Source organism: Seriola dumerili, unplaced genomic scaffold, assembly GCF_002260705.1.
Source record: "Seriola dumerili isolate Sdu_G_001 unplaced genomic scaffold, Sdu_1.0 BDQW01000068.1, whole genome shotgun sequence".
In the NCBI taxonomy this organism is placed as follows: domain Eukaryota; kingdom Metazoa; phylum Chordata; class Actinopteri; order Carangiformes; family Carangidae; genus Seriola; species Seriola dumerili.
The window spans coordinates 9,356,831-9,384,599 of record NW_019174323.1 but is presented as its reverse complement, the minus strand read 5'-3'; the positions used below and the strand labels follow the sequence as shown (position 1 = coordinate 9,384,599).

General features: G+C 40.6%; 1 protein-coding gene across 2 annotated transcripts; it reads left to right on the top strand.

Annotated features, from left to right (window-relative positions):
* Positions 1 to 88: 88 nt before the first annotated feature.
* LOC111219972 (disintegrin and metalloproteinase domain-containing protein 11-like) lies at positions 89 to 26,213 on the top strand. 2 transcript variants are annotated; one of them, XM_022742858.1, is made up of 27 exons: positions 89 to 463; positions 750 to 901; positions 3,987 to 4,063; positions 4,678 to 4,744; positions 9,872 to 9,954; positions 10,386 to 10,443; positions 11,855 to 11,918; positions 12,820 to 12,959; positions 14,205 to 14,279; positions 14,483 to 14,554; positions 15,516 to 15,682; positions 16,331 to 16,415; positions 16,554 to 16,644; positions 17,035 to 17,086; positions 17,381 to 17,480; positions 17,570 to 17,641; positions 18,320 to 18,412; positions 18,585 to 18,665; positions 18,779 to 18,829; positions 18,955 to 19,018; positions 19,663 to 19,768; positions 19,874 to 19,993; positions 20,539 to 20,707; positions 20,810 to 20,924; positions 21,625 to 21,715; positions 23,322 to 23,339; positions 24,168 to 26,213. In XM_022742858.1, exons 1-27 carry the CDS (start codon positions 406 to 408, stop codon positions 24,181 to 24,183), a joined length of 2,337 nt encoding a protein of 778 aa, XP_022598579.1. In that variant the 5' UTR covers positions 89 to 405; the 3' UTR covers positions 24,184 to 26,213. The 2 variants fall into 2 exon arrangements, with proteins under 2 accessions (XP_022598579.1, XP_022598580.1); XM_022742859.1 differs by lacking the exon at positions 21,625 to 21,715.
* Positions 26,214 to 27,769: the final 1,556 nt, after the last annotated feature.

Genomic DNA, 27,769 nt, shown 5'->3' with positions numbered 1-27,769 from the left:
CAATCCCCACGTGCTGCTTGATCCCAGATCAACCGCTCCTCGCGCAGCCTCATAGCTTTCAAACGGGATTGCCAACGTTAGGCCGAAAGAGAGTGTGTTTATGTCGTGTGTATGTGTGTGGTTTGTGTGTGCATGAGAGATAGTGAGAGAGGAGAGAGAGCGAAAGCTCGGTGACACCGACACACAACATGCAGCTGGAGCCGGGCGGTGGAGCTTCGTCCGAGTGCTTTTAACTCGCTAGAGGCGGAAAGGGAGGTGAGAAATGCGGGCGCCGTGTGTAAAGGATCCCCGCTGCTGTGTTTGTCTTCACTGTCAACAACAGTCCTGCTGCAGCTCCGCTCACGGCTCCTGTCGGTTCATTTAACGGCGCCGCACCGGGGAAATCACTGGGACTATGTGAGCATCATGCTCGCTGTGAGATGCCTGCTGTTCGCTGCAGTGTGTGCACGGTGCGCCGTGACAGGTAAGAGGCTCCGACGCTTTGCTTTTACCTCAAGATTGAGTTTGTTTCAGATAATCATTGACAAAACGAAGAACTAGAGCGTTTTCTGGCAGTAACTGCGTCCACTCAGCCTGCGCTCTCTAGTAACTAGGACCGTGTAATTGTTGCATCGGTGTCAACAAGCAGCTCACGATCAGCTGCAGAATCCTATGAGTGTGCTGCAGAAATAAGACATTTAACACCAGATTCAGAACCCCACACACCTCCACCTTCCTGTGCACTGAAACACCTCCTCTGTCCTCTGCAGGTCTGAGGGAATGGGCGAGTCTTGAGGAAAGGCTGCTGCCCGCAGAAGAGGTCGTTCAGCCCAAGCGGCTCCTGCAACAGATCCACTCCCAGGAGGAGCTGCTCCACAGCCGCCTGGACACCCGGGTCAAAAACTACACAGCCGGGGCGCAGGTGAGTGTTGCCTGCACCTTTGACAGGCTTAACATCCATGCATGCTCCAAACCACCAGAACCGAGAACACATTTATTGCCATTCCTCTTCATTTAACCTCAGTTTCTACTCGTCCCATACAGTAATCACTGAGATCAAATTGTGACCAAGCTTCGTTCATGTTTCCTGAGAGTGAAGGACTGACTTCAAGGGTACTTTGATTAATCTTCTCAGAGTATACTCACTCACCCTGTGAAGAATTATTTGGTTCCTCCAACCTAAAGGAGATGATGAAGAGGTTTCATCCAATTCTCCAACCTCTGTAAGCCATCACCTACTCAGTGAATTCTCCCATCAGTGAAACTTAAAATCAATTGAACAAGGAAGGAGCTGAAGTTGATAAGTGTGTGAATCTACACATTTGACTGATGACTGATTTGAGGATATTTTTAATGAGATATATTCCTCCTCTTACACCACTCTACTGCACAACAGATATTCTATCCATTTTGAATGTTCATGTTTTAGTTCAAATTTTCTTAGATTGTTTATTTTGGCCCTTAAATCTTAATGATGTAGTTTTTATTACTTTATCTTCATTGTTTAAACATATGCACTATGCAGGCACAGCTATATAGTCTAGCCACATATCAAAATATACTGCATGTCCCCACAGTGTACGGTATGCTCCTATTTTTGCAACACCCGCTCCTTAACCTTAAAATAAAACAAGGAATATCTACAGTGGAAGAAAAAAGTTATATAATAAGTAGAAATACATAAAAATGGAAAAAAAAATGGAGAGAAAAACATTGTTAAAGTACCTTTAGACTGCTGGTTTCTAAAACAATTTCTACCCTTCACCTGCTCTCTGTCAGGCCCTGGTTCACCTCTGTTTGTCCTCTCCTTGGAGCTCATGTGTCTGTCACTCCTACCCCACCCTGTGACACCCCTCGACATCATGCCCAGCTCGCCCGGACCAGAGCAAGGCAGGAAAAAAAAACTCAGCCCACCGCTGCTTCTGCAGCCTCCTCCTCTCCACCCCATTAGATTATATTTCACACCTCTACCGGTCCTCTCTCATTACCTTCCCTATAAACACCGCCTGTCAGTCAGTCAGTGGATATGACACGGGTCTGACCTTGGGCTGCCCTCTGTGGCCAGAGTGTTGTCTCATGGCCTCTCTTTCCTGAGACTGCAGGAGTTGTTTGGGAGGTGTGTGCCGCTTAACTGCTGTCACCCAATAAAAAGACAAGAAGTCATTTTTTTCCAGAATATAAGCTGCTATAACCAACGCTTTTATATTAACAATGGATCAAATGTCTACGTGTAATGTGACAGATGGTTCTTGTGGTGGCTTACCCATAGTGAATTTTTACTTACGCGACTTTACAGTGTTTATCCACTCTCACCACTCTCATCAACCTCGTTGGTGAATGTAGTCAAGCATTTAGCTGCTGGAGAGCCAGATATTTCCTCAGGAGTTCGTGGAGACCAAACTAAGCTCAATAAGAGTGAATGTACATCTGTGACTCCAAAAGAGTGCTAATGTGCCTCTGTTCCTCTTCTGTGTGTAATAGCTAACTAGTTGCTGACAAGTACACATGCTCAACTTATAAAAACCATAAAAACAGGCCAAAAAATCTGTTAATGTAGGTTTAAATTTCAGAGTGGTTGTAGATACAATGGCCTGAAGTTAAATCTGTTTCCTGTGATCTCTAACTGGTCTACAGAAGAAGAAAGATGAAGAGTGTCACAGCATCTGGTTCTTGTATCTCATTTGAAGGGAAGTGTAATTGTAAACTAATCTCTTTCTCAAAACAAGTAGGGGTTCAACTTCTGGTCAATTAGCCTGTTTTGTTTTTATTAATCTATCAATGTTTTAATGTTTAAAAAAGGTTGAAAATATTGACGATCACTCACCACAATTTACCAGAACCCAAATAATGCTTATGCCTCACCAATATCAAGCTTACGCTCGTACTTGAGAGGTTGTATACATGCAAATAGAGTTTAGTAACTGATAATATTTTTTTTTTTTAATCAGCCCATTTGTGCCTATGGACTATTTGATGCTGTGTCTTGAGCTGAGATATTACAGCATATTGCAAGATTTTAAATATTTGGGATTTGATGTTCAAATGAAAAATGCAATATGATAAAAAAAAAAAAAAAAAAAAATGGAGGATTAGAGTGAAACTAAGTGGTTGCAGAGGTAATACTAATGAGACCTGCCTTGCAGCTGGCCAGTACATACTGATGGGAGCCACCACAGAGCTCTGTCTTATAATGTAGATGGGTTTCACCTTGGAGCAAGGTTATATGGAGCCAATGAGCCCCAGTGTAGAGTTTTATCCAAGAAGGTGGATGAGGCTGTGTCGCCATCAGGGAGAGGTCACAGAAGAAGGACGTCCCTTAGTATCTGAGTCTGTGTTGCTTTGTTCTCTACTCATGCTGTTAACTTATTCCCTATTGAACATCCATCAGTTTTCTTCCCTCCTCCACTCCACTCCACCTCTAGTGGGTCAGTTGTTTCAAACTGTGTTTTGCAGCCAGAACACACACAAGTTTGTTTTAAATTCTAATGTAGGTCCCAAAGTTTTCAAATATATCAAAACTGACAGGTGGGATTTGGGGAAAATTTGTATAAAATGAACCATTTAATAGATTGAAGAAATGATACAGAGCATATGATGAAGTGCTTGTGGCAGATTGACATCCAAGGCACAAGTGTTGTATCTTTTCCTGTTGGTATAAAACACAAGTATGGTGATGTCGTGTTTACTAACAGTGCACTATTAAGATTACTATATAGCACATACTGTGAACAGTTTGTATAGAATTAGGGCACAGCATAGCAAAAGCTGCAAATGATAAAGTAAGGTCATTGGTTTCTAAGAATTGCATAGATTTACCAAGTGAACGATCTTGTCCCGACTCAGTGCTCATTTTTTCTGTAAACCTCCATGAATGGACATCTGCTGGTGGACATAATTAATAGGATTCAGTTCATAGTTACTAGTTTAATCAATTTCTCATTCAGTTTTCTTGTTTATCTCTCACGCCTCCTCCTCCCAACTTTTCCTTCCTCCGTGTCTCCCTCCAGCCGGTCCATCTGGCCCAGAGCAGCTTCCTGGTGGAGGCTTTCGGCACATCTTTCATCCTTGACCTGGAGCTCAACCAGTAAGTCGACACATCCGCGGCACAGATCCAGCAAACAACCCTTCAGTGGTTACAGCAGTCACTGACATGCTCACTCTTCCCGCCTCTCTTTCTTCATCTGTGTGAAATATCATTATAAAAAGAAGGTGCTGCTCTATTTGGAAAGTGCCTTGAGATAACGTATGTTGTGAATTGGCGCTATACAAATAAAAATTGATCTGTGTCTGCTGCCCACCTACTGTATGTCCTGTGTGTTGGCATTATTCAGGCTGCCTGCAGGCTAAACCTTACTAAATGTACCCCCCCCCCCTTACACGACACATATTTTCCTCTAATGGACTGCATTTATGTAACACCTTTCACTGGCTGTTACTTAGCACTTAGAATAAATCAGACTTCACACATTTTGGTTTTACTTATGAATCAGCCTTTTGTTGATCTAGACTGGCGAGATTCATAATGTTTGATGCTGATTGATATTCTGTTAAATAGCACTCCACAATAATAACCTATGATGGCCTGTAATAGTCACACAGTGCTGTAGTGTTACTTTTTCAAACTATTATGGAAGTATTGAATTCAGGTTGAAGTGATTGTTAGAATAATTGTTCTTCTCACTTTCCTCTTCTCTCCAGCAATCTCCTGTCTACAGACTATGTGGAGCGTCACTATGGCGAGGATGGGAAGCCATCACAGAGTATGGTAGGACAATCTTATCGAAGCTGTTTTACCATTATAGAGAATATGCTTAAGAGTTGTCTGAGGAAATTGACACCATTCTCATGCCTGTGTAGTAAATATAACACTACAGCTGGTCATTTTAGCTTAGCAGAAAGACTTTTTTTATATGGATTAAACAAATTAGATATAAAGTGATACTTAATGAGCTTTTGTACCTTCAAACAAAGCCAGACTAGCCATTTCCCTCTCTTTCCAGTCTTTACACTAAATGTTGGCATCTTCATTTTTTGTCAGAATGTAAGTGAAGCTAATTTACCATCCCAGTCAATTCAACAGAAATTGATTTTGTGCCAGCGCCTACAACAGTATAGCTCTTTTGTCCAGAGTGTTTTGGAACATGTTTCTGAGGCAGTTATTCTCGCTGAGAGATATTGAAAAGAATCAATGACCAATAGCAGCACTATTTGTTCAACTTGACCCTAAGGCAGAAATTTATAAAAATGGCAAATGTTGAATTACTTTTTTTTTTTTTTTTTTTTTTGAAAATTGAAGTACTCAAGGCTTGTGTGAATGGCTATGGAGATATTTCCTGACTGTGAGCTTGTATGTTTTGCTGCAGGCTCTGGTTTAATCCACACCTCATCCTGCATCTTTAGAAATGTCTCCAGCTCTAGCTGCAGTTGCATCAGGATTAATGATTGAAATGCTGACGTTGTCCTCTCTGTCATGCAGTATAATTTTGTACAAACTGTCCTACAGTAACGTTCTGAGTCCAGTGTGTTTACACAGGCTCAGAGACACAGGCCATTAATGCAGACAGCTTGATTCTCAAAACCATCTGGGAGACAGTCTCTTTCTGTCTGTATCCTCTGCTTTATATTAGTCTCTGTCCCTCCCTCTGTCTGTCTCTGTCTCGCTATCCCTCTCTGTCTCCCCTTCACACCCCTTTTCCTCTGCCAAAGACCACCTGACCAATCAGTAGTTGGTTGCCATGGTAACCAGCAGTCAGCAGCAGTAGCAGCAGCAGCAGCAGCAGCGTGGGTCTACTTTGTCATGTCGTGAGTGGAATTGAAATCATGTCCATTTCCAGAAACGACTAATCCAAATCTTACAACCTCCCTCTGACCTGACCTTTGGAAACAGATGTGTATTATTGGCACCATCTTTATTCCACACAAAAAATATGGCGTATTGTGCCACAGGGAAGTAGGAGAAGTCCCTAACGAATTTATTCATTATCTCAATGTAATACGTAATAAAACAATAATCATATTATCAAAGATCAAAAGAGATTATGTAAGAAAAAAGTTATCATTACGTGTTATATAGGACTTGCAGAAAGATGTCATTCTGAGAAAAAGATTGCCATAAGTTAGTAAGATGTTTGGAAAGCTATGTCCCATTGCCGCTTAGAATAATGAAGTGGGATTTTTTTTTAAATATTTCGTGAGCCAATGTCAGGGGGAACATGGAAGATACTTGTATTTGGGCAGATTTTATGCCTGAAGAGAGAGACAGGAAATACAGGAGAGAGAGATGCAGTGCAGGATCCGGCAGATTCTGGAGTCGTAGCAGGGATTTGCTGCTCAGGGCTCAATATGCCCATATGGTATGTGCCCTAACCATTTGGTCATCAGGAGGACACCCCGGGAGTAAATTTTTAAACCATAAATACACTCTGTCATGAAAACAATTTTAACCCAAGTTATGTACGGAAGAATGTGTCCTTATTCTCTGTGGCAAAAGCTTTTCAAAGAATTAGAAATGTGGCACAAATAAATTCATTAAAGTCGTAAGCTGTATAAATTTTGTCCATCAGATGAAGAAAAGCCACATATGTGGAATGATCTTTATGGAGACCATATAGAGTTAAAATTTAGATAAATATGGTTGGATTAATACTAGTCTTAGTAAAATAAGCAGAAAAAAACATTAACACATTTAAAACCATTTATACAATGAATATAAAATGATTGGCAGATCTCAGTTAGCATCATATACTATATCTGTATGTCTGAACTGCTGCATGAACTCAACATGCAAATACTTGCAAACACTTACACACATCTTTGGTGAATTTACACCATAGAACGCACAAATTGCTTACATGGACATTTTCTTTTCGGCCTGCTGGAAGCCGCCCCCTCCCCCCATCACCACCACTATCTCCCTCTCCATCTTGATTTATTTAGTTTTATTGACGTGCCAATATATTCCTCCTGCCTTTGTGTGTCAGTTTTTTTTATTGGTCCCTGTGGATCTATGCTATTGCTCTGAGCTGGTGACTGTCTCATTCGAATTGGATCCCAATGACACATGACTAAAAGAGGAATTGAATTGGGGATGAGGATGGGCTGAGATTGATGGGAGCTGTTTTATGTATTTGTCAGTGTCCTGCAGAAATGCCGGTTTCTTTGATTCCTGACAAAATCAGCAGATTTGTTTCTCATTCTCTGAAATCACAAAATCAGTTTTGAACACCCTGAGTCTGAGCACTGAGCAAACTATTGATGGCATGTTGTAATTGGCACAAAACATACAAGATGTCAATGGAGAACACATCGAAGTTCTTGACACTGATACAATACTCTACTTATCCTGTTATTGACAGACTAATGCATCAGCTTGCATCATTGCATATTAGATAATTATATAAGTACCTGGGCATTGATGATATTTACCTGCCAGTGTGGCTTTAATACAAACTCTTTTTACAAATGAAACATGCTTCTTACTCATTGAGGATGTCTAATATTCTTGACTGATGCCTCCATTGTATCACGTCTTCCTTTCACTTTACATTAGCTCCAGGTGTTTCATTACCTTTCCTCCGCTCCTCTCAGCTCAACAATGCTGAGTCAAAGTTCAGACATGGAGTAAACTCCAGCTCGTCTAATTCAGTTAGAGTTGATAATGTCAAATTTAATCCGTTCGTCTCTGTGGGTCGTGACTGTTTATTTGCCTCCATTTGTGTGTGGGCAAGCAGTTTTTATTTCATTCACACAGTCATTCACTTCTAATGTAGTGTCCAGCTCACCTGTCCCTGACCTCCCAGCGCTGATGATATTTCACGGTTAATCCATGATTTCTTGTACATTTGGTTTGCTTGCATGTGTGAGTGATCATTATTTGAAGCTCATACATCTCGTCTGAAAAGCACGCTCAGGTCCTCACAGCCAGTGCGTGTCTGCTGTGTCAAGCAATTTGATTTCCTCCATTTAGCCTTGTAATCCTACCTTTTATTTATTTATTATCTTGCCCCGGGCTAAGTGCTGTAGGTTGTCTAACTAGGCGATATGATTGATGAAAGTCCCTTTCTTCCTCAACAGATGAACTGATGCTGAATCTAAATACGCTTTACCAGCAAAATCATAATAATTAAATCACCAATTATGATTACAGTACGTTTTTTTGTAGTGATGTTGATGTAAGATTTTGAATTCAAAATGTTTATTTTGTGTTTAATTTAGCTGTACCTTTTATATCTGGAGCTTAGGTATTTTTATTTCTATAATTTTCTAATGACATCCTGAGTCAGATCAAGTTAAAATACTAGAACAAAAATATATTCATACCCCCCTCCCAATCCAGTTCAATCTTCCCCTCATGGCTGAGTATAACCAATGGGAGACCAGAGGGGAATGCTGTAGTTGTCTGACAAACCGGTCAGCCATTGATTTCTCATCAAAGGGAGCCCGGCTGACTATGTGTGATTTTGTCCACCTCAGAGCAGATCCCAGCGGAAATGTCAGACAAATCCTCCCAGTGAGAGTACAGCAGTGTGTCTTTGATCCAAGATAAAGCCGCAAAATACATTACGCACACCGTTTGATGAGAAATAACTTTTTGCAGGCTCATCGCTGGCTCGGAGTAAAGGTTGACGACGCATAAAGGAAAGCCTCTTTTCTTTTTGGGCTGTCAGTTGTGCCAGACAACAGCAGTCTCAGGTGGCAGACATGACTTTATTGGGGTTCATTACAAACACCTGAAACTGACTCTCTCTCTCTCTCGCTCTCTCTCTCTCTCTCTCTCTCTCTCTCTCTCTCTCACACTGTAGTTAGCTACAAACAAAGATGTGAATCTCCATCCACTTAGATGAGGCCTGCTTGATTATTAAAAACCCTCTCCTGAGTGCACTTCTGTCTACCATGTACAATTTATTTCCTTCTCCACAACTTTTGCTGGCTCGCATATTTAAGCACGAGCAATCTGATCATTCCTGTACTGTGAGAGGCGGCATTGAAACACTATATTCAAAACATGATCATCCAGGTGCCGCCTTTCAGGGGATTATGAAAATCAGGTGAAGGTATCTGGAAGCGGAGTGTACAGGTTACACCTTCTAGCAGCACTGTCAATCTGAAAGTATGAGCTGAAACTGGCACACACACCTGATACAGTTTATTTTAACCTGTGTTAAAGGGACGCGCCACCAATTTTAAATGTCAATGTCAGTTTACCAGTCAGCCTTTAAAAACAGTTGCGTATTGGGAAGTGTAGGATCCAGTGACTGAAAGCCAGGATATCTTGGCCTTCGTTACATTGATTTTTATTGTCCTTTGTTTAATCTGTCTCTTGCAAGTCCCCATGTTTAAGGAAGTGCTAGTAGTTACTGGTATTATTATTTTTTTAAACATGTCTGACACTGCACATGAAACATTGTGATTTTGTTTTAAAAACACCTGAACAGACTTTCTTGTTAGAGACCGTGTTGTTTGAAGTTAAACTCTGGATTTAATTCACATTGCACTTGTTCACACACACTTACACTGAAACTGGACTCCGTCGCTAAGTTTCTCCCATTTGACCCCTGGCCTTCCTGCTCTTTAATTGATCTCTCCGTCATTCAAACCCACACACACACACACACACACATATTGTTGTACACGCAGCTTTTCCTTGCTGAAACCCAACTCAGCTGCAGGCTCTGCAGGTGTAGGTTTCCCCAGAGTCGTACAGTGGTCACTGATATCCTTCAGGTCAGCTGTAGGCCCCGGGCTGACAGTAAATACCTGCTTTGTGTTTATGTAGAGAGGGGTTCACACAGTCAGTGTTGGTTTCATTTTCTGGCATCTGACATGAACATGTTACTGGATGATGGGGGGGGGGGGTTTGGTGTCTCACTGACATATATGATTTGTTTGTCAGGGGGGAGAGCACTGCTACTACCACGGGCGAGTGCGGGGGCTGCCCGGCTCCTGGGCTGCTCTGTCCACCTGCCACGGCCTGCGGTGAGTCCAATACTTTCACTGTCACTTCACCTGACATCGAGTCTCAGTCAGTGTGTGGTGTTTTTTTTTCTTCTTTTTTTTTTTTTTTTTTTTTGTTATTTTTTGGGGAATTTTTTTTATTTAGTGAATTAAACCAAAACTTTCCAAAGCTTGCGGAGCGAAAACATTTGGGAACTCAAAGTTGATTTCGTAAAAAGTCTTCAGGTGGTGATGAAATTATTTCCCCCTTATCACTTTATTTGAAAATTACACATAAAAATTGAAGAATAGTTGCTCTCACGCCTGTTTTTTTTTTTTTTTTTACTTAAAAAAACTCTTCTTCTCCCTCCCAAATTCCAGGACTGTCAGTACAATAAGTCCAACTCCTACATGTTCCTATCTACTCTGGCTGCCAAGGATAATGTAACCTACCACTGTTTTTGTATTTTCAGGGGGATGTTCTCTGATGGGAACTTCTCATACGGGATTGAACCTGTTGGCAGCGGAGAGGTGAGTCAGGACTTCGACGAGGTGGTTAGTAGCAAACACACACTTACCTGTTTCCTCGGCATCAAACCCAAGCAGCAGCAAGGTCACACGTGAAAAGATCTTGACAGACTAGCACCAATATTTCAAACTCATCAAAATATGGTCTCACTTTCTCTCGCCACATCACTCCATCACTTACAGTGAGTCCAGACAGTGTTACTCTATCTCTGAGTTGCTGTATGGAAAGTATTGAGTTGATACACAATCCACCGCCACTGAAACACATCTCCTGTCTCATGTCTAAAGGGAGACATCACCTGACACAACTAGAGAGAGAGGGGAAAAAAGTTTAAGAGGCTTTTTAGATCTTTCAAAAAATGTTCAGATTTGATTTTAAAGTCTAGTCTTAGATCTAGTATTAAAATGAAATAGACGTATAACAGAGTGGAAGAAGCTGAGCATTTTTTCCATTAAGGCCCACAGTAATCGAAGTACAGCTCAATTACATAGACTGGAGAGATGGATCGATAGCCACCCAGCTCATCTTGAAACTCCCTCACTCTCCTTCTCTCTCCTCAGCTCTCTATCTCAGATGGGTCATTTTCATAAAGTATTTATTCCCAGCTCGAGTGTACCACAGTGTCCAGTAGTGTTATTGCCATTATGACAGCCCAGTGATTGATTAATTATGCATCAGAGCACTTTCTTTCCCGATGATCCGTCTGTACCTCAGAGGACACCGGCTGTACTTTCCTCACAGAAAAGCTTTTAAGTTCAGGATGAGAAGAAGTCATTTAAAAGCTTGTATGATTTTAAAAGCACCCTTTTTTTCCATTAAAAATGACCACAGGAAAAAAAATGCTCTAAGCTGCTGTTATGCTTAAAACATTTTATCAAAATGGTGTAATATGCTGGTGTAACTACATTTTCTGTCCTCTTTATAACGTGTGATATAACTCCATTTGCTGTGGTCTGAATTTCATTTTAGTATTAGTAACTTTTTCACTTCTCACTCCTGCTTACTGGAAAGGTGAACAACCAAATCTGACTCTTCTGTGGATTATTATAGTTATATTTCCTCCATTTAAAAATTACAGCTGGAAAAAAAAAAATGCTAAGAGAATTCAGACGCTGTAACGTGGGTGAATGGCTGAGGGTTTCCCTTTGGCTTGAGGTGAAGCTTTGTCCTGTTTGGGCAGACATGACCGGGGAACCCACAATTAGCTCTTCTGTGGACCTTTTATTAATGAAAATCTTCAGAAATTAGAAAGATAAAAATGCAAAGAAAATTCTGTCTGAGTCATCCTCTGAAAACAAGCAGCTCAGAAAAGAAGCTCTAACTTTTGCACCTTTTTTCTCTCTCTCTCTCTCTCTCTCTCTCTCTCGCTCTCTCTTGCTCTCATCTCTCATGCTTATTCCCGACATCCTCCAGGAGCATAATGACCACATCGTGTACCGTATGCCGGACATTAACCTCTTCCCACCTCCCTGTCCAGGTAGGACCTTTGCTATGATTACAGAAAAAGTTAACAAAGAGACTCCTCTCAGTTACTTTCCTCTGTATCTGACCGTCTCTGAACTTTGGAAACTGTCTGCGTCCTTCCTGATGTGATGATAAAGTCTAATTTCTAAATCCTAAGCCTCAGTGACACAAAACCTGCTGCACAAATCCTGCTATGATGCAAATGATTTATGACATCTCAAACATCATTGGCTTGATTTGGCTAAACTTTGTGATGTGTTACATATTCAGTCTGTGTTTTGCTGTTAAAAGAGCTAATTTGTTGGTGCTGTACTTAAAAATCAGATACCAAACTTAGACTTTGAGAAAACCTGACAGGATGCAGCCTTGTCCTTGATATTGAATGATCTAAAACAATCAAATGTTCTGTAAAACAAGTCCTTTTTCACACACACACACACACACACACACACACACACACACACACACACACACACACACACACACACACACACACACACACACACACAAAGAGCAGCAGCAGCATACAGTGTCCTCCTCAGGTTGTCCAGCTGCCCTTCTTGTCCTTGCCTAAAAGTCTCATTTCGCTGCATCTCTTCTCTGCCTCTCCTCTCCTCTCTGACCCTGATGCTCTCTGGATTCATCTCCTCCCTCCTTCCTGTTACCCAACCTCTGCCGTTCCTCCTTCCCTGCCTCGTCACCCCCTCGCTCACCCCATTATAGCCCGTTATACTCTCCCCTTTCCTCCCTCTCCTCTCCGCTGGCTGTGTGATATTGATTTCTCCTGCAGATCAGTGGACTAAAATACATGGTTACATCCATCCCTGGACTGATGACTAGCCACTTTTCTATCTCCCTCTCACTTACTCTGTGTCTCTCCATCCCTCCATACCATCTGTGTGTGCGTGTCCCAGGATGCTCCATGAACAGCTCAGAGCCTGAGGGGCGGCCAGACGGCCTCAGTGAAGGAGACAGAGAGCTGACGGATGGAGACGGCTGGTCTGAAGAAGAGAAGCCTGTCCTCACAGCGGGACTAAAACGCTCAAAAAGACAAGTTAGTGTTCATGCAGCCTGCATGACTCTCAGTCTCCCAATACACACACACACCTCCATGTACCTGCCAGCAAGATAGTGTTGAAGCATCGAAGAAAGTGTCACCGTGAAGGAAACATTAGAGTTGAGATATGCAAACACAATTAATATTTTACAGAGAAGTCTGTCAGTTGATACCAAATCTCCACACACATGCTAATAGCTTGTCTCAGCTTTCTTGCTAATAAAAATAGAATCCCGAGATCAGTTTAAAAAAAAAAAAAAAAAAAAAAAAAAGAGGGAGAGTGTAGAAAGTCTGGAGGAGCTTTCTGAAATCTGAGAAAATTAATCAAGTAATGCCACTTGATTAATTTAAAATGGAAAGCCTTCATTAATAACTGAGGGTGTGAAGTTTGAAAAATGTAAGTTTTATCAGGCAGATATGGTCAAACAGAAGACGCTCGGTCTCTGCCGCATCACTTTTAATCTTTTTAGTCATGCTAGCGACGTGACCCTGGCGATGTCTGTGTCATTTAGTTGGAATCACCATTTCGATCCAGACTTTGGCTGTACTTTATGTTTAGTTCTAATTAGCAAACATTAGCATGCCAACTTGCAAAACTATGCTGAACATGGTGAATGCCTGCTAAACATCAGCATTTTAACATTGACATTGGATGTTAGCATGCTGGTGCCTTTTGCTCAAACCACTGCTGTGCTAGCATGGCTGTACACTCATTTTGATCTGTAAACAATAAATAAAAAGTTAGGTCACATTCTTCAGTGCAACAATCAGAATTCAGCAACATGTGCCCCGACTCTGACAGCTGTGGGATTGTATGTAGATGTTTCCTGGTCATGAACCAAACAACACCCCAAACAGTCCAGGAGAAGCAGAGTTAAAGTCTAAACAATATCTAAGAATGCTTATTTCTTGTGAGACTCTCGGCGTAATAGGACACAGCTGCTATTTATCATTTATCAGGAGCAATATTCTGCTTAATGAATGAGTGATTGTTGCTCTCCAAGTTGTGTTGCCTTCTCAAGGACAAAGGCTAAAGTTTCACCAGCATCAGCATATGTGTGCGTCTGTGTGTGTGTGTGTATGTGTGTGTGTATGTGTGTGTGTGTGTGTGTGTGTGTGTGTGAATGGTTTCACCTGCTGGGTTCGTGTATGTGTTGTTGTGTTCATGTGTCTGCTTGTCCTCCGTGAAGGTTATTATGACGGTGTGCTCAAAGCTGTGCGGATTTCTTTTGCCCCCTCCAGGTGCGGCGAGGCCAGCGCACCGTCCAGACCGAGACTAAGTACATCGAGCTGATGGTGGTTAATGACCATGAACTGGTAAGTGTGAAACTGACAGCTCCAGGGTGTTTTCTTTTACCTTATCTCTGGAACTGCAGCAGAAGAGCAGTAATAAAGAAAGAGTGAGACTCTCATTTTAAAAAAAAAAAAAAGAAAAAAAAAGGATTTAATCACATGGTGCTCAGGTGACTTTGACAATATAAGATAAGGCAGTAAGAGTGTTTCTCTTCTACTTTTCTTAGTTTGTGCAGCTCCGTCGGTCGAGCACTCAGACGAAGAACTTTGCCAAAGCCGTGGTGAACATGGCTGATGCGGTGAGTGGTTTTAAAATGCAACCGAATCTACAAAAGTTGAAATATTAATCGGGAGCTGACTATGAGCTTCCTCTTCCTATCTTTTATTTATTTTTTTTTTTTTTTTGTAACCATAGCACCCCTTCATTGTGAATCTATTGTAGAGAGTCTCTTGAGCTTACTCAGGACACTCGCCAAATTTCATTGCTTTTTCCTGCAGATGAGGCTTTCCTGATCGGGACAGCTGCCATCCCTTATTCACAAAAAGACACAAGCATCAGACAATAACTGTCTGATGTTATTTTAAGATTGTCAGGTCTGGTCTCAAACTGTTGTGTATCAGGATATCTTTTACTGTCAGAAATCTTTCACTTGTTTGACTCAACAACATTACCCTGATGTTACACTAACACTAATATTTGTTATTATCACTTGAATCCTTATCATCATTTAATGTATAAATATATGTAACCCTTGTTTCTTGGTCGGTAGCGTTCTCCAGTCTCTCTGGGCTGTGAATGACATGCAGGCTACAATTTTCTTTGAGCTGTCTTTTATAATCAACACCGACACGGCAGGACAGTTGACTCAACTTTATTCTGCTCTCTTAGCAGGACAAATGTGCATCTCATAGACTGTCACATTCACACCTGTCCCCCGGCAAACAATGGCAGGTGGGAACCAAATGTTCTCCACACTAAAGGGGTTTTAAATAACCAATTAAAATGTTACACTTACAAATTATATACGAAATAATTAAGTCCTGCAACTGATAATGATAATGATGAGCAACTGATTTAATCTTGTTTGTTTTTCAGTTTCTCTGTTGTTTCCATTCAAATCCATTTTTTCTTCAGCTGTTTGTAAGTTCTGACTTTATCTGGCAACAGGACAGCAGCTAAAATTACTGAATGTGTTTTGGTCTCACCTCCTCACCTGTTGCATAATTCTTGCTCGTGATTTTCCCCTTTGATGTGTCCAGATCTACAAGGAGCAGCTCAACACTCGCATCGTCCTGGTGGCCATGGAAACCTGGTTGTCTGAAAACAGGGTCTCCGTGGGCGACGACGCTTTGCTCACCCTGCGCGACTTCATGAAGTACAGGAAGGAGAGCATCAAGGAACGCTGTGACACCGTTCACCTTTTCTCGTGGGTTCAGTCTCCATATTTCAGTTTGCTGCCGCTGCTTTTATTGATCTCCTCCTCCTCCTTCTATTTCTTCTTCTCTTCCTCCTCTGCTGCCTTCTTCTTCTTTTCCTCTACTACCTCTTCCTCCTCCTTCTTCACCTTCCCCTTCTCTCCCTCCTCCTCTTTTGTCTTATTCTTCTTCCCCTCCTCCATGTTTTCCTCCTCCTTCTTCTCCACCCCCCATTCACCTTGTACTATTATTTCTTCTTCTTCTGTCTTATTCTTCGTCTCCTCATCCATCTCATCCTCCTCCTCTTTCTTATTCTTCTTTTCCCCTTCCTCCTTCTGTATGTCCTCCTCCACCTCCTCCTTACTTTTCTTTACCTTTTCATCTACTCCCCCTCCTCATCCTCCTCCTTCTTTTTCTCCTTCTCTCCCCCCTCCTCTTGTTCCTCTTCTTCCTTCTTTTTCTTCTCCCTCTCTTCCATCCTCTTCTTTCTCTTTCCACTCTCCTTGTTCTCCATCTCCCTTCTTTTTCTGCTTTTTCTCCTTCACTTCAACCTCATCCTTCTCTTCTCCTAATTCTCCTCCTCCTTCTTCCTCTCCTTCCTCTTGTCTTCCACTCCTCTTCTGTCTATTATTATAGCAGTCTCCCTGTCTTTACTACAGTGGGAGGACGTTCATGAGCAGCCGCAGTGAGGCGGCCTACATCGGGGGCATCTGCTCGCTCACCAGGGGTGGAGGCATCAATGAGGTGAGACTTGTGCCTCTTGCATTGTACGAATTTGAGACAGTGACTAAAAATTGGTGTTTGTCCAAAAGAACTTGTGTAAAAGTGTGTATTTATATTTCCCTTTTAGTTTTTGTTTACTTGTTTCATATGTGTCTTCAGTTTGGCAGTGTGGGCCCCATGGCCATCACGTTGTGTCAGAGTCTTGGCCAGAACATCGGCATGCTGAGGAACAAGGAGCGAACAGCTGCAGGTAAGACCAAAGTAAACTGCAGACAATGGTTGAAACATTGCACAAGGATTCATGGGAGATAAAAAGGCAGAGACAGTCATCCTTGTAATGACTAAGAGACCCAGAGTTGGAGCCATATGGAGCTGTATCTTCAAGTTGTCTGTGATAAAATTCTACATTTTATTGTCCTATATCTAAAAGCTGTCTTTTACAGATGGCCTCATCAAATTCTCATTTGGATTTCCACTGAGAATTACAATAACTTTGTCACTGAGAAAAGAAAACAGTCCACCTCTGCTGCACTAACAGCTCCCCCAAGTGGTGAGAAGTCAGCATCACCTGTTATCTGTCTTGACCACAGAAATGTGTGTGTGTGTGTGTGTGTGTGTGTGTGTGTGTGTGTCCGTCCAGGAGACTGCAGGTGTCCAGATCCATGGCTGGGCTGCATCATGGAGGATACAGGGTATGTACTCATTTTACAGTAAATTGTAAAGTGAAGTGTAAAGTGACCTGTACTTAATTAAGAAAGAATTCTCAGTTGTTGTTTTTTGCTGTCCTGCATCTCTCTCCTATCCAGCCCGTAATCTACAATGCAATGAGTACCTTGTAAATGTTGCATGTAAAAGTACCCGACTTCATCTTTATTTGGGGAAAACATTAACACAACGTTGGTTGAAACCATATTTAATACTGAATTTGAAGGTTTTAACCCATAACAGTTGGTGATTTTGGTTTTTGTGTTTCCTTTGTCAATCAGCTACTACCTGCCGAGGAAGTTCTCTCGCTGCAGTATAGACGAGTACCTGCGCTTCCTCCAGCAGGGAGGAGGCAGCTGCCTCTTCAACAAGCCCAACAAGGTGAGGGCCAGTCAGTTGTTATCAGAGCAACGGAAATTAACATTCCTCCAAAATAAAGTTCCTTACATCATTTTTTGTTTTGTCTGTAGCTATTAGACCCACCAGAGTGTGGCAATGGATATGTAGAGCCGGGAGAGGAATGTGACTGTGGATCACTAGTGGTGAGTGTACTCGAGTTAACAAATGACTTACTGATTGCCTTTTGCACAATGAGTCTGTACTGAAACATATGTATATTTCCATATATGGTCAGGGAAGTCGAAAGTTGTCTTGATGAGGGGGTCATGTGCTACATGAGTTGGTCTTTTTTTTCTCATTTACCTTCAACAATTCAGTGTAAATGGAATTGGCCTGTATCATTGTTTAGATAGGTAGGTAAACATAGGTACAATTTAAATGACAAATATATAGAAATGCTGTTTACTTAATGACTTAACTGAGAACTCTACAGAGGATATTATTTAGCTACCAGCTGTTGAGTTGACCACTTCCCAAGGAGAGGCAAGAATCATTGTTTCCTATATGATATTAGTGTTATAATTGCTGTTAATTTTCATATATATATTTTGAACCTATTAGTTTGTCATCGTTTTTATGTAGCCACGTTATTTTGTATTTTTATAATTTTGTGATAATCCTACATACTTAGGTGGAGGCTTTAAATAAGCCCATTGAGTTATTTGCCTCTTCCTTCCTACTGAATTTTCATTTGTTTTCTGTCATTTTCAGTGTATTTTAAATTGTGCAAAATAAAAATAAAAATATGGCTACACAAGTATTTCTTCACACCCGGACACTCATGATCTACAGATGCACTATAAACGCTCTCTGTCCTGTAGGACTGTGCTCGGAGTGGAGCCAACTGTTGTAAGAAGTGTACGCTTACCCACAATGCCATGTGCAGCAACGGGCTCTGCTGCAGGGACTGCAAGGTGAACTGCTTTAATATATCACACTTCTTTAACTGGCAGTTTATTGTCGTTCATCGAGGCCCCAGGTCGACTCTTTCTGTCTCACTAACTTGTGTTTTCCATCTCTTTGTTTGCCTTCTCCTTTCTTCATCTGTCTCCATTTTCTCTCTTCTTCTATGGTAATTTGTGACAGTACGAGCTGAGAGGCGTGACGTGCCGTGATACTGTCAACGACTGTGACATTTCCGAGACCTGTACAGGCGACTCCAGCCAGGTAAGAGGAAGCCCCCCCCCCCCCCCCCCAAACACAAGTGTGCGTTTTACCAAGATGCTGAAAAGAATGCAGAAATCTGAAAGGATGGATGGATACTCTTCTTACTCTTTCAGTGTCCTCATAATGTCCACAAACTGGATGGCTACATGTGTGATGCTGGCCAGGTGAAGTCATGCTTTATGTTAAATGTCTATCACAGCTTCTCCTGTTGCATTCAATAAAATATTTGTCTCTTACTGTGTGTCCTCTTCTCATCATCACATCCACCCTTCGTCCTTCTCCTCCTCAGGGTCGTTGTTATGGAGGTCGCTGTAAGACCAGAGATGGCCAGTGCAGGACTCTGTGGGGCTACAGTAGGTTTGATTCGATATCGAGTGTTGTTTCTCAATGTTGCATGGACCCCTGATGGTTAAAATTTCATGGCTATGGCGGATGGTGTTTTCCAGAGACAACTCCGGTTCTGCGGTTACTTTTACGGGCAATCCCCAGTCCACTGGATCCGATATTGGTCCGGTATTGCCTCTTCCACTATTTCATAGGTTCTTGTCTCATCTTCATATGAATTCTCAGCCGAGCTGGACACAGATGGTCTGGACTCTGATGTTGTTTTCCATTAGGACCCTCCGTATGACAAGGATCACTGGTGCTCCTTTGGGGACTCCGTTTATCTCCTTTAATTTGTTCAGGCCGTTTTTTGTTGTCTTGCTGGAAATCGCATATCTCACTGAGGATCAGAGTCAAGTTCACTGACTCGTCTGTCCGATTTCTTTTATTTTTGTTGAGATACATTTCCCTTTGGTGTTTTTTTTTTTTTTTTTTTTTTTTTTTTTTTGTTATTTTGCGTTATGGCCACAAGAACTTTCAGGATGAAAACTAGAGTCATTCACTCATATTCCACATGAATCTTTTTATATCTTCTGAGAAGAGCCTTGTAGTGATTAAAGTGAGGCCAGGGGTTGGAGAGTGTTAAGTGAAAGAGTCTGTTCTCTCTTCTCAGACTCCGCTGACAGGTTCTGCTATGAGAAGCTGAACTCTGAAGGCACAGAGAAAGGAAACTGTGGCCCAGACTCCAGTGGTCAGGGATGGGTGCAGTGCAACAAGCAGTGAGTGAACGTATAAACTGTATAAACTATAAATACTTAATGAGCATTTTTTTTTTTTTAAATCATTGTTTTATTGTTACATCTTCTCTCATTTGCCTCCATCAGAGACGTTCTCTGTGGTTTGCTGCTGTGCACCAATCTGACAGCTAAGCCGAGGTTTGGCGAGATGCAGGGGAAGCTCACCAGTCTGACCATCCACCATCAGAACAGATACCTGGACTGCAGGTGAGGCAGCTTTTATTTGGTAGCTTGCTGGGTTTGAACAACAATTAAAGGGTTAACAAATGCAGAAGGCTGTTAAACCACATTCGGGTTCCTTACATGAGGAAAAAGATGGATGTGTTTTATCTTGTGAATCTTGTCTACGACAAATATTGATCACAAATATGGTTAAAATAATTTAAAAAAAAAAACTGAAAGGAGAATAGAAGGAAAAAGGTGAAAAGTGAGATGAGTTGTCAAAGAGCGATTAGAGAAAGCGCTGATTTAAGATAATTAATCCCTGAATCGAACCTCACACATTTGGCAACTCATGTATTAAACGGTGTCAGCTCATTTGGATATATACAGAGTATGTGAGGGGAAACAAGGGGAGGGAAATATATGGCATACTATGAATCAATAGAGAAATTGATCTGTATTCAGAAATAGATTAATTGGTTTTATTGCAATTTTAGCGCTTGAGATGATCCCAAATCAGGTAGACTCAAATAGAGCTGGAAGAAGGAGGGTAAAGAAATCATAATTTTCTGTGACCGTCTAACCTACAGAGGAGGCCATGCAGTGTTGGATGACGGTTTGGACCTGGGCTACGTGGAGGACGGGACGCCATGTGGGCCAAACATGATGTGTTTGGAGCGCCGCTGCCTCCCTGTCACCACCTTCAACCTCAGCACCTGCCCGGGCTCCTCGTCCTCGCGTATCTGCTCCCACCACGGGGTGAGTCGGTCTCCGCTGCTCCGCAAAACCATGCATTGTCGGCAGTAAATTAGATCAAATGTGGAAACGCTCTCACGCACGTTTCTCCTCTTCGTCCCTCAGACGTGCAGTAATGAGGTGAAGTGTATCTGTGATCCAGACTACACTGGGAAGGACTGTAGCGTGTTTGACCCGATCCCCATCCCCACCCCGCCTGAGGGCCCAGAAAAATACAGAGGTAACCACACTGAGCAGTGATTAAAGTGTGCAAATCAGCAGCTTTGAAATATATTGAGTTTAAAAGAAACACAAAATTATGACATATAAAAACAAATTTAAAAAAAAGCAACATATTAATGAAAAAAAAATTACAATATATAGAAACAATGATATGTGAAATAAGCATCATATTTGGGGATTTGCGGGTTGTTTTCTTGTTGAGCTTTTTAAAGGGGTATTTCACAGTATCTTTTCAGTATATATCACTCTAAAATAAAACAAAATGCTTTACACAAATGGTGTGTACTGAAATGCTGATGCCTTGATATGTACACAAATTAATTTGTATGAACCACTGGAATTTATTAAAGGGCCAGAATAAGTCATCATTGCCTTTCACTCCACTACCGTCTTCATTGTTTGTTGGATATAAATAATGCAGAACATGGAGACTGCAAGACACTTCACCACCTAGCATCACATAATAATTCAAACTTGTCACTACTTGCAGTAATTTGTGTAACTTTGAACTGGGTTTTTCTCTGTTGATTTCCACACTCTGATATTTTATAGCTCTTTACTTCTTTTTGATGCTTTACAGTTTTACAGTCAGAAAACATAAAGAGGATAACCACAGATATTTAAAATTTTTGGCACTTGGCACCCTCACATGCCATTTGTTTTCCTCACTGGCTGACTCACCCCCTTCACTCCCACAGGTCCCAGTGGTACCAATATCATAATAGGTTCGGTTGCTGGTGCAATTCTGCTGGCAGCGATAGTCCTGGGGGGAACTGGCTGGGGATTTAAGTAAGAGCTCTGGCATGCCTCCATCTGTGTGTGCCTGCTGTGTTCCTCTGTCAGCTAATTCACATGCCTGCGGCTCGCTGCTGAATGCTCCTCTGCTTGCTGTCTGATCCATACTCACAACCAGAAAGCGCGTGGGTTTATTATTAATGCTGGTGGACGTGCAGTGGATGCTTCTCCATCAGTAGGTTTTGTCAGTGGAAGAGAGCATGAATTATAGTACTTACCTCACTAGTATTTTGGCTGCTGAGCTCCTCAATGAAAATTCCATTATAGCATGAAATGATTGGCATTAGGGTTACTAATTCACTATGTATGTATTCTGGTATTTTTTTTTATTTGCTGAGCCTGTTAAAACTATAAACAGATTTAGAATTTAAGTTTTTATTTTTTATTTTTTTATTTTTGGAAAAATGGGCAAAAATCACTTTCATCTCTTTGAACTTTTATTTTTTCTCACTATTTCTGAATATTCAATTGACTCAATGATTAATTGACTAATTAAAAATATAGCAAATACATTAATTGTGTCAATAATGTAAATGATTATAAGTTGCAGCCTTATATTGGACACATAAATGAAACTGCTCTGAATTTTTATACCACACACAACTAAATAAATAGAAGACAGAGTTTGTATCCTCCACTCCACTGATTTTACACACACATGTCTGTTTATAGGTCTTGAGGAGCACTGTTGCATATGTGAAACAAGTTGTATAAAACCTTTTCTGGCTCCAGAGGGAGCTGAGTAAAGACTGATAAATGGCCTTACGTGATGACACTTGAGTCGGCGCCGGTTGGGTCTGAAGAATGCTCAGTTTGAAAAAGAAGTCTGTGGTTGTGGAGTTAGAAAGAAGTGAGCTTGTCAGACTTCTGTAGTCCGCTCCTCATCTCTGCTTAAGGCTAACCCCCTGAATCTCCGGCCAAACTGTCGATAGTTGTGTTGCATTGTGGGTAATGTGGGCACCAGGTTTTGATAGGGAAGAAGAATGTATGGTATCTGTGATTCTGCTTTTTAAGCTTAAACGTTACAGGAGTGTGATGCTAAATCGATGGAGTATTCTTTTAAGTTGGGTACTGACAGTGATGCAGATTTCCTACAGTGCACAATCCTAAATAACTAGATAAATACTTTAGATTAACAAGCTTTATTGAATCCCCCTGCCCTCTCACTGTCGTTCTCTTCTCTACACATCTGGATTTGACTCCAGGTTGCTTTTCCTTTACTCACACCCTACAGTGCTGTTTTGCCTCATGCTGGCTTTGCTGTGGCATGCAAATAAACAAAAAATCTTGTCAATGACTGTAATCTTTTGCCCCAATCTCATGAGTGTAGTTTGTGTGATAGCATCAAATCTGCCGGGCCATGTCCCTTGATTGCAAAGTTCAGTTGCTGGGTAACAAAAGATAAAGAATAAAAAGATGATGGCTCTGTTAAGCACTTTGCTTTTAAATGCTTGGGTTCATCGCATGTTTTTTTACACTACGTCCGACTAACATTTGATATTAAGAAAACTTGACGGTCTTACTTGTCTTTCTGCTTCACTTGTTCTCTGTCTCTTTTGTCCTCTCCCTCCATCTCGTCTCTGCATCACTGCGGATCCAGAAACATCCGAAGAGGAAGGTACGATCCCGCCTTCCAGTCCTGATCCAAAACATTATCAGTCTTTAAACACCGTTCATTATGTCAACATAATCTGCCATCTGTTTTATAAGAATCCCCTGCTTCTTCATCCTCTGACCGCCCACTATTTTCACAGATTTCTAAGGACACACAAATGTCACCGTCTTACTAAGCCTTATTTTATTTTTGTCATCTTTTCTCTCATTTTTTAATTTAATGTTTTATTTATATAAGATCACGTATACAGTACCATGAAGCAAAGCCAGATACCACAGCATTTATGTAGTCTGTGCAACACAAAACATAATTCAACTCGATCATAATTTTATCTCTACATGTGCAGCAGCTCATGAACATGTTATGGAAACATCTTAGTTTGCTTCAGTAGCATTTTTACTGCATGTCCCCTCATTAACCTGCCTGCCATTTGTAGAATATAGCTGCAGTGTCGACTTTTTAATGTTCATTTCATAAGACTTTCAATAATAAAAGGTGAACATCTCTTTAAGTTTTCACTTTCAGTACTTTTTCATATTATTCTACTATGTGCATTAGGGCTTTACGATTGGTCGAATCATGAATTAGTCAGTCAACAGAAAATAAATCTGCAACTAACAAACTACTATTTTTGATCAAGGTCAGGCGAAGTTCTAAAATTAGTGGATTTCCCGATCTTTCATTGTAGTAAATTGAATTGAATATATTTGGTTTTTGGGAATTGTGATGGATTGACCTGTATCAGTCTGTGCTATCAGATTCCTTAAATCCTTAAATCTTCCCTTTCTCTTCTCAACCTCTTTCTCCACTTCCTTCCTCTTCTCTTTCCAGATCTGCAGGAGTTTGAATCATATGCCCTGTCCAGTCTGCTCTGAGGAGACAAAACAAAGATGTCTTCCGCTTACGAGCCATCAGACCTTTTGTTTTTCCCCTTTTTCTGACTTTACTGAAGCTGTGTCTGCCTGTATTTTCTCCCTCTGGAAAGTCTAATTATTTTTTGACTGTGGTACAGAAACCCTGAGGGCACATTCCCACAGATTAGAACGGCTCTCAGGGACTGTCTGGTTACAAATGTCCAAGTTGCCGTTGTCAGTATCGCCTCCTGTTTTGTGCTCGTTCCAGTTTTTATTTGCAATGTTTTCGTGTTGCTTGAACTGATTTGAAATATTTTTGTCCTGGACACGCGCACACGCGCAAAGCCCTTACCTGAAGTGTGTTTACTCAGCTATTTGGTTCTCTTTTCCTTTCCTGTGGTTACAGCTGGTCCTCTGCCATTTCGACTGTTATTATGCTTTACCCTTATAAGTGATATCATGGAAGTAGGATATTTACTTCTCCTGGTTTGAACTTTTTAAGGAAGCCTTCTGTTAATATAGTTAACATATTTAACCTCATAGAGAACACAACCACCTCCTCTCAGTAGTGTGACTAGAAATATATGAATATCATACAGAATAGTGATTGCTGACATTTTATCTGTGTAGATGAGGGTTATTTTTGTGTACTAGGACTTTACATTCCACAGTTATAGCCATAATTTCTCCTCTTATACTGTCAGTCAATATCAAGCAGTAGTCCATCCTAAGTCAATGCTTCAACATAATATGCATTAATGTATGAATGTATAGTTCAAGCCCGCAAGCAAGCTTTTTGCATCTCTGTGCTGACATCTGAGTACTTTGTACTTTACTGCAGCCAAACTGGGTAGACAGCTGCACATATACACACCAAATGTTTTATCCCCGCTGTAATCCATATACAACCAATATGCATACAAGTATGCTGAACATGGGTGCTGATGTACATAGTGTATAATAAGGTTGACTCGTTTAGAAAAGCAGTGACACACTGCCGCTCTGAATGGAAGCACAAGAAAACTCTTCCTGCCTCTCTCAGCTTAAAACTGCTCATTTTGAAGATTTTAATTAGCACGAGGTGATTCAGTTGGAGCTCCTCTGGATTTTCAAAGTTGTTGTTGTTGTTGTTGGCTTCATGCCTGATTATTTGGACTGCAAGGAATATGGTATATATTTCATATATGCCCATGAAGGGGATTTTCAAGTTTCAACATGCAAACTTATGATGCAGACGCCTTATTAAATACAAGAGTTCCCTCAATAATGCATAAATTCTATACATAAAGTTTTACAAATCAAAATTTGGCTTCTACTGTATGTATGCACTTACATGTATAAATAAACTGCATAAAATTAGAATTTAAGGCTGTTTAAGCCAAATATGCTTTATCTCTGAATGGTACAATTTGGAGGATTTCATCCTGACTGACCAGATCCATGTAATAAGCAATAAATATCTAAAAGAAATAACATTATAAAGTTGATTTCCAGATTGTATTTCAGTGTGAAACGACAAACATCACAACAAGTACCGAAAATGGTCTCCCTTTTTAAAAATCCAATTCTGCAGCTTTTATGTGCATCACTCTCTCCATTTAGCCTCTCTGGACCTCAGAGGGTCTTATATCAGGACTTATATCAGGATTATACACCTCCTTTATTTCACCAATAACTATAAAGAACTGCGTAATAGCACAGGTGCCAGAGGAGATGATCCACAGTACACTGCCAGTCAACCTACAGTAGCATTAAAGGAATATGTTGACATTTTGAATTGAAGTCTATCACACAGACTTCTTTAGTGAAAGTCTCTGCCGCTGAAATCAGGTTTATTAAACCAAAAATCTTAATATCATTCCTCACTGAAGAAGATAAGTGACATAAAAGAAATGCAAATTATACCAAAATCATAATTTGACAACATGAACTTGATTTAAATGTCAGTGTATCCCTTTAGTCATACTTGAACTACTCCTTATTCCCGAAACACTGTACAACAATCTTAAAAAAAAAAAAAAAATACTCAAGGACAGACTCAGCTGAAAGCTCAGGTCACGTTGTGTTTATCGCCACTGTTTGTGATCACACATCGTAGTTGGATTCATTAAAGGATTTTGGCACCATTCATGTAGAGTATGGACGTCAACCTTGTCTAGTCTACAGGAAGGTCATCAGTATTAGCTTTCAATGTAAATACTCATATTACTGTATATTAAAATACATATTAAAACATATCTGAATACCAGTGACTGTGTGATCTATTATATGTCTGTTGTGAAAATCCAGATTAAAAAAACAAAAAACAAACAAAAAACACAATACTTCTGCATACTGCTTCCTGATACTTGTTCATCTTATCATAATGTGTCCTAATGACTTTGGTGATCCCTTGACTTTTCTTCTAGCGCCACCATCTGATCAAAAAAATCAAATTTGTGCAATATTTATGTTAATGACCAAATACAAAAGTAATGACATTCACATGTGTTCAGTGGTAATAAGCTAATCTTAGCTTGCCAGCATGCTAAGATAAACTAAACTAACATAATATCTGCATATCACTTTAGCATAATCTTCGCGAGCATGTTTCACCTTGATGTCTCTGTGAGGAAGTCAGCATTTCTTACGTTGTGTTGAGTGATTTAACATTTCAGTTGTTCTCAGCAGTTGAAGTTTAGAATTTCTAATGAAATAACTGACTCGCAGTTCAGTTTAGAAATTCTGTTGGTGTGCCACATTTTAAAAAGATGTATTGGTTACATTAATAGTGTTACACTTTTCCTGCTGATATTAGTCATATTAGTCATTAAAACTTTGTCAGCGTTTATTGAAATTGTTGTTAAGACTGATCAGATAAATTCAGTGCCTGCTGCCATGTGTGACAAAATGTATGTATGGAGGGGATCTTTGGCAAATGGGCGAAGCAATTATGAAAATTCTTCACCCACACTGTGTAATAATTATGTGTAAAAATGTCACTTTATTGCAGGTTTGAAAGATTTATTACAGTCATTGGAAATATATTCCAGGATTATAACACCATTCGCTTCGAATTGTTTGTATTGTAGTTATGCAAAATGATTACATTTACAGTTATAAGAGCTCAGTTTTAAAGGAATTCATAGATGTTGTTGATTTGCTTAATATTGAAATGTGAGCAACAGAATGATAGATATCTAGCAGTGATGAATCTCTGGCAGAGCGGGGTTAACTTGAAACTGGCTGGTAGTCCTTCCTACTTAATGATCAGGCAGATTGTAAATATTTTTGCTGCTGATGTCTTTGCTGCTAATGTAGCATTAAAAAGTATAACTGTTGTGTATTCTGTACAGACCATGTTTTAGTTGCTTTTCACCTTGTACAGTTTTTCTTCGTGGTCAGTGAAGTCATTTTCGTGTCAGGTACCTCCAAGACACAACCGTATCCAGTCAGTTGAATTTTAATGCAACTGTATTGTTGTTTATTTTGCTGGTTATCCCTGGAATCCCTTTCATTGAACCCTGGGATCCCAGGACCACACATTCAGACCCACTGGTTTAACAGAACACAATTATGAATATAAAATATAAAAGATTG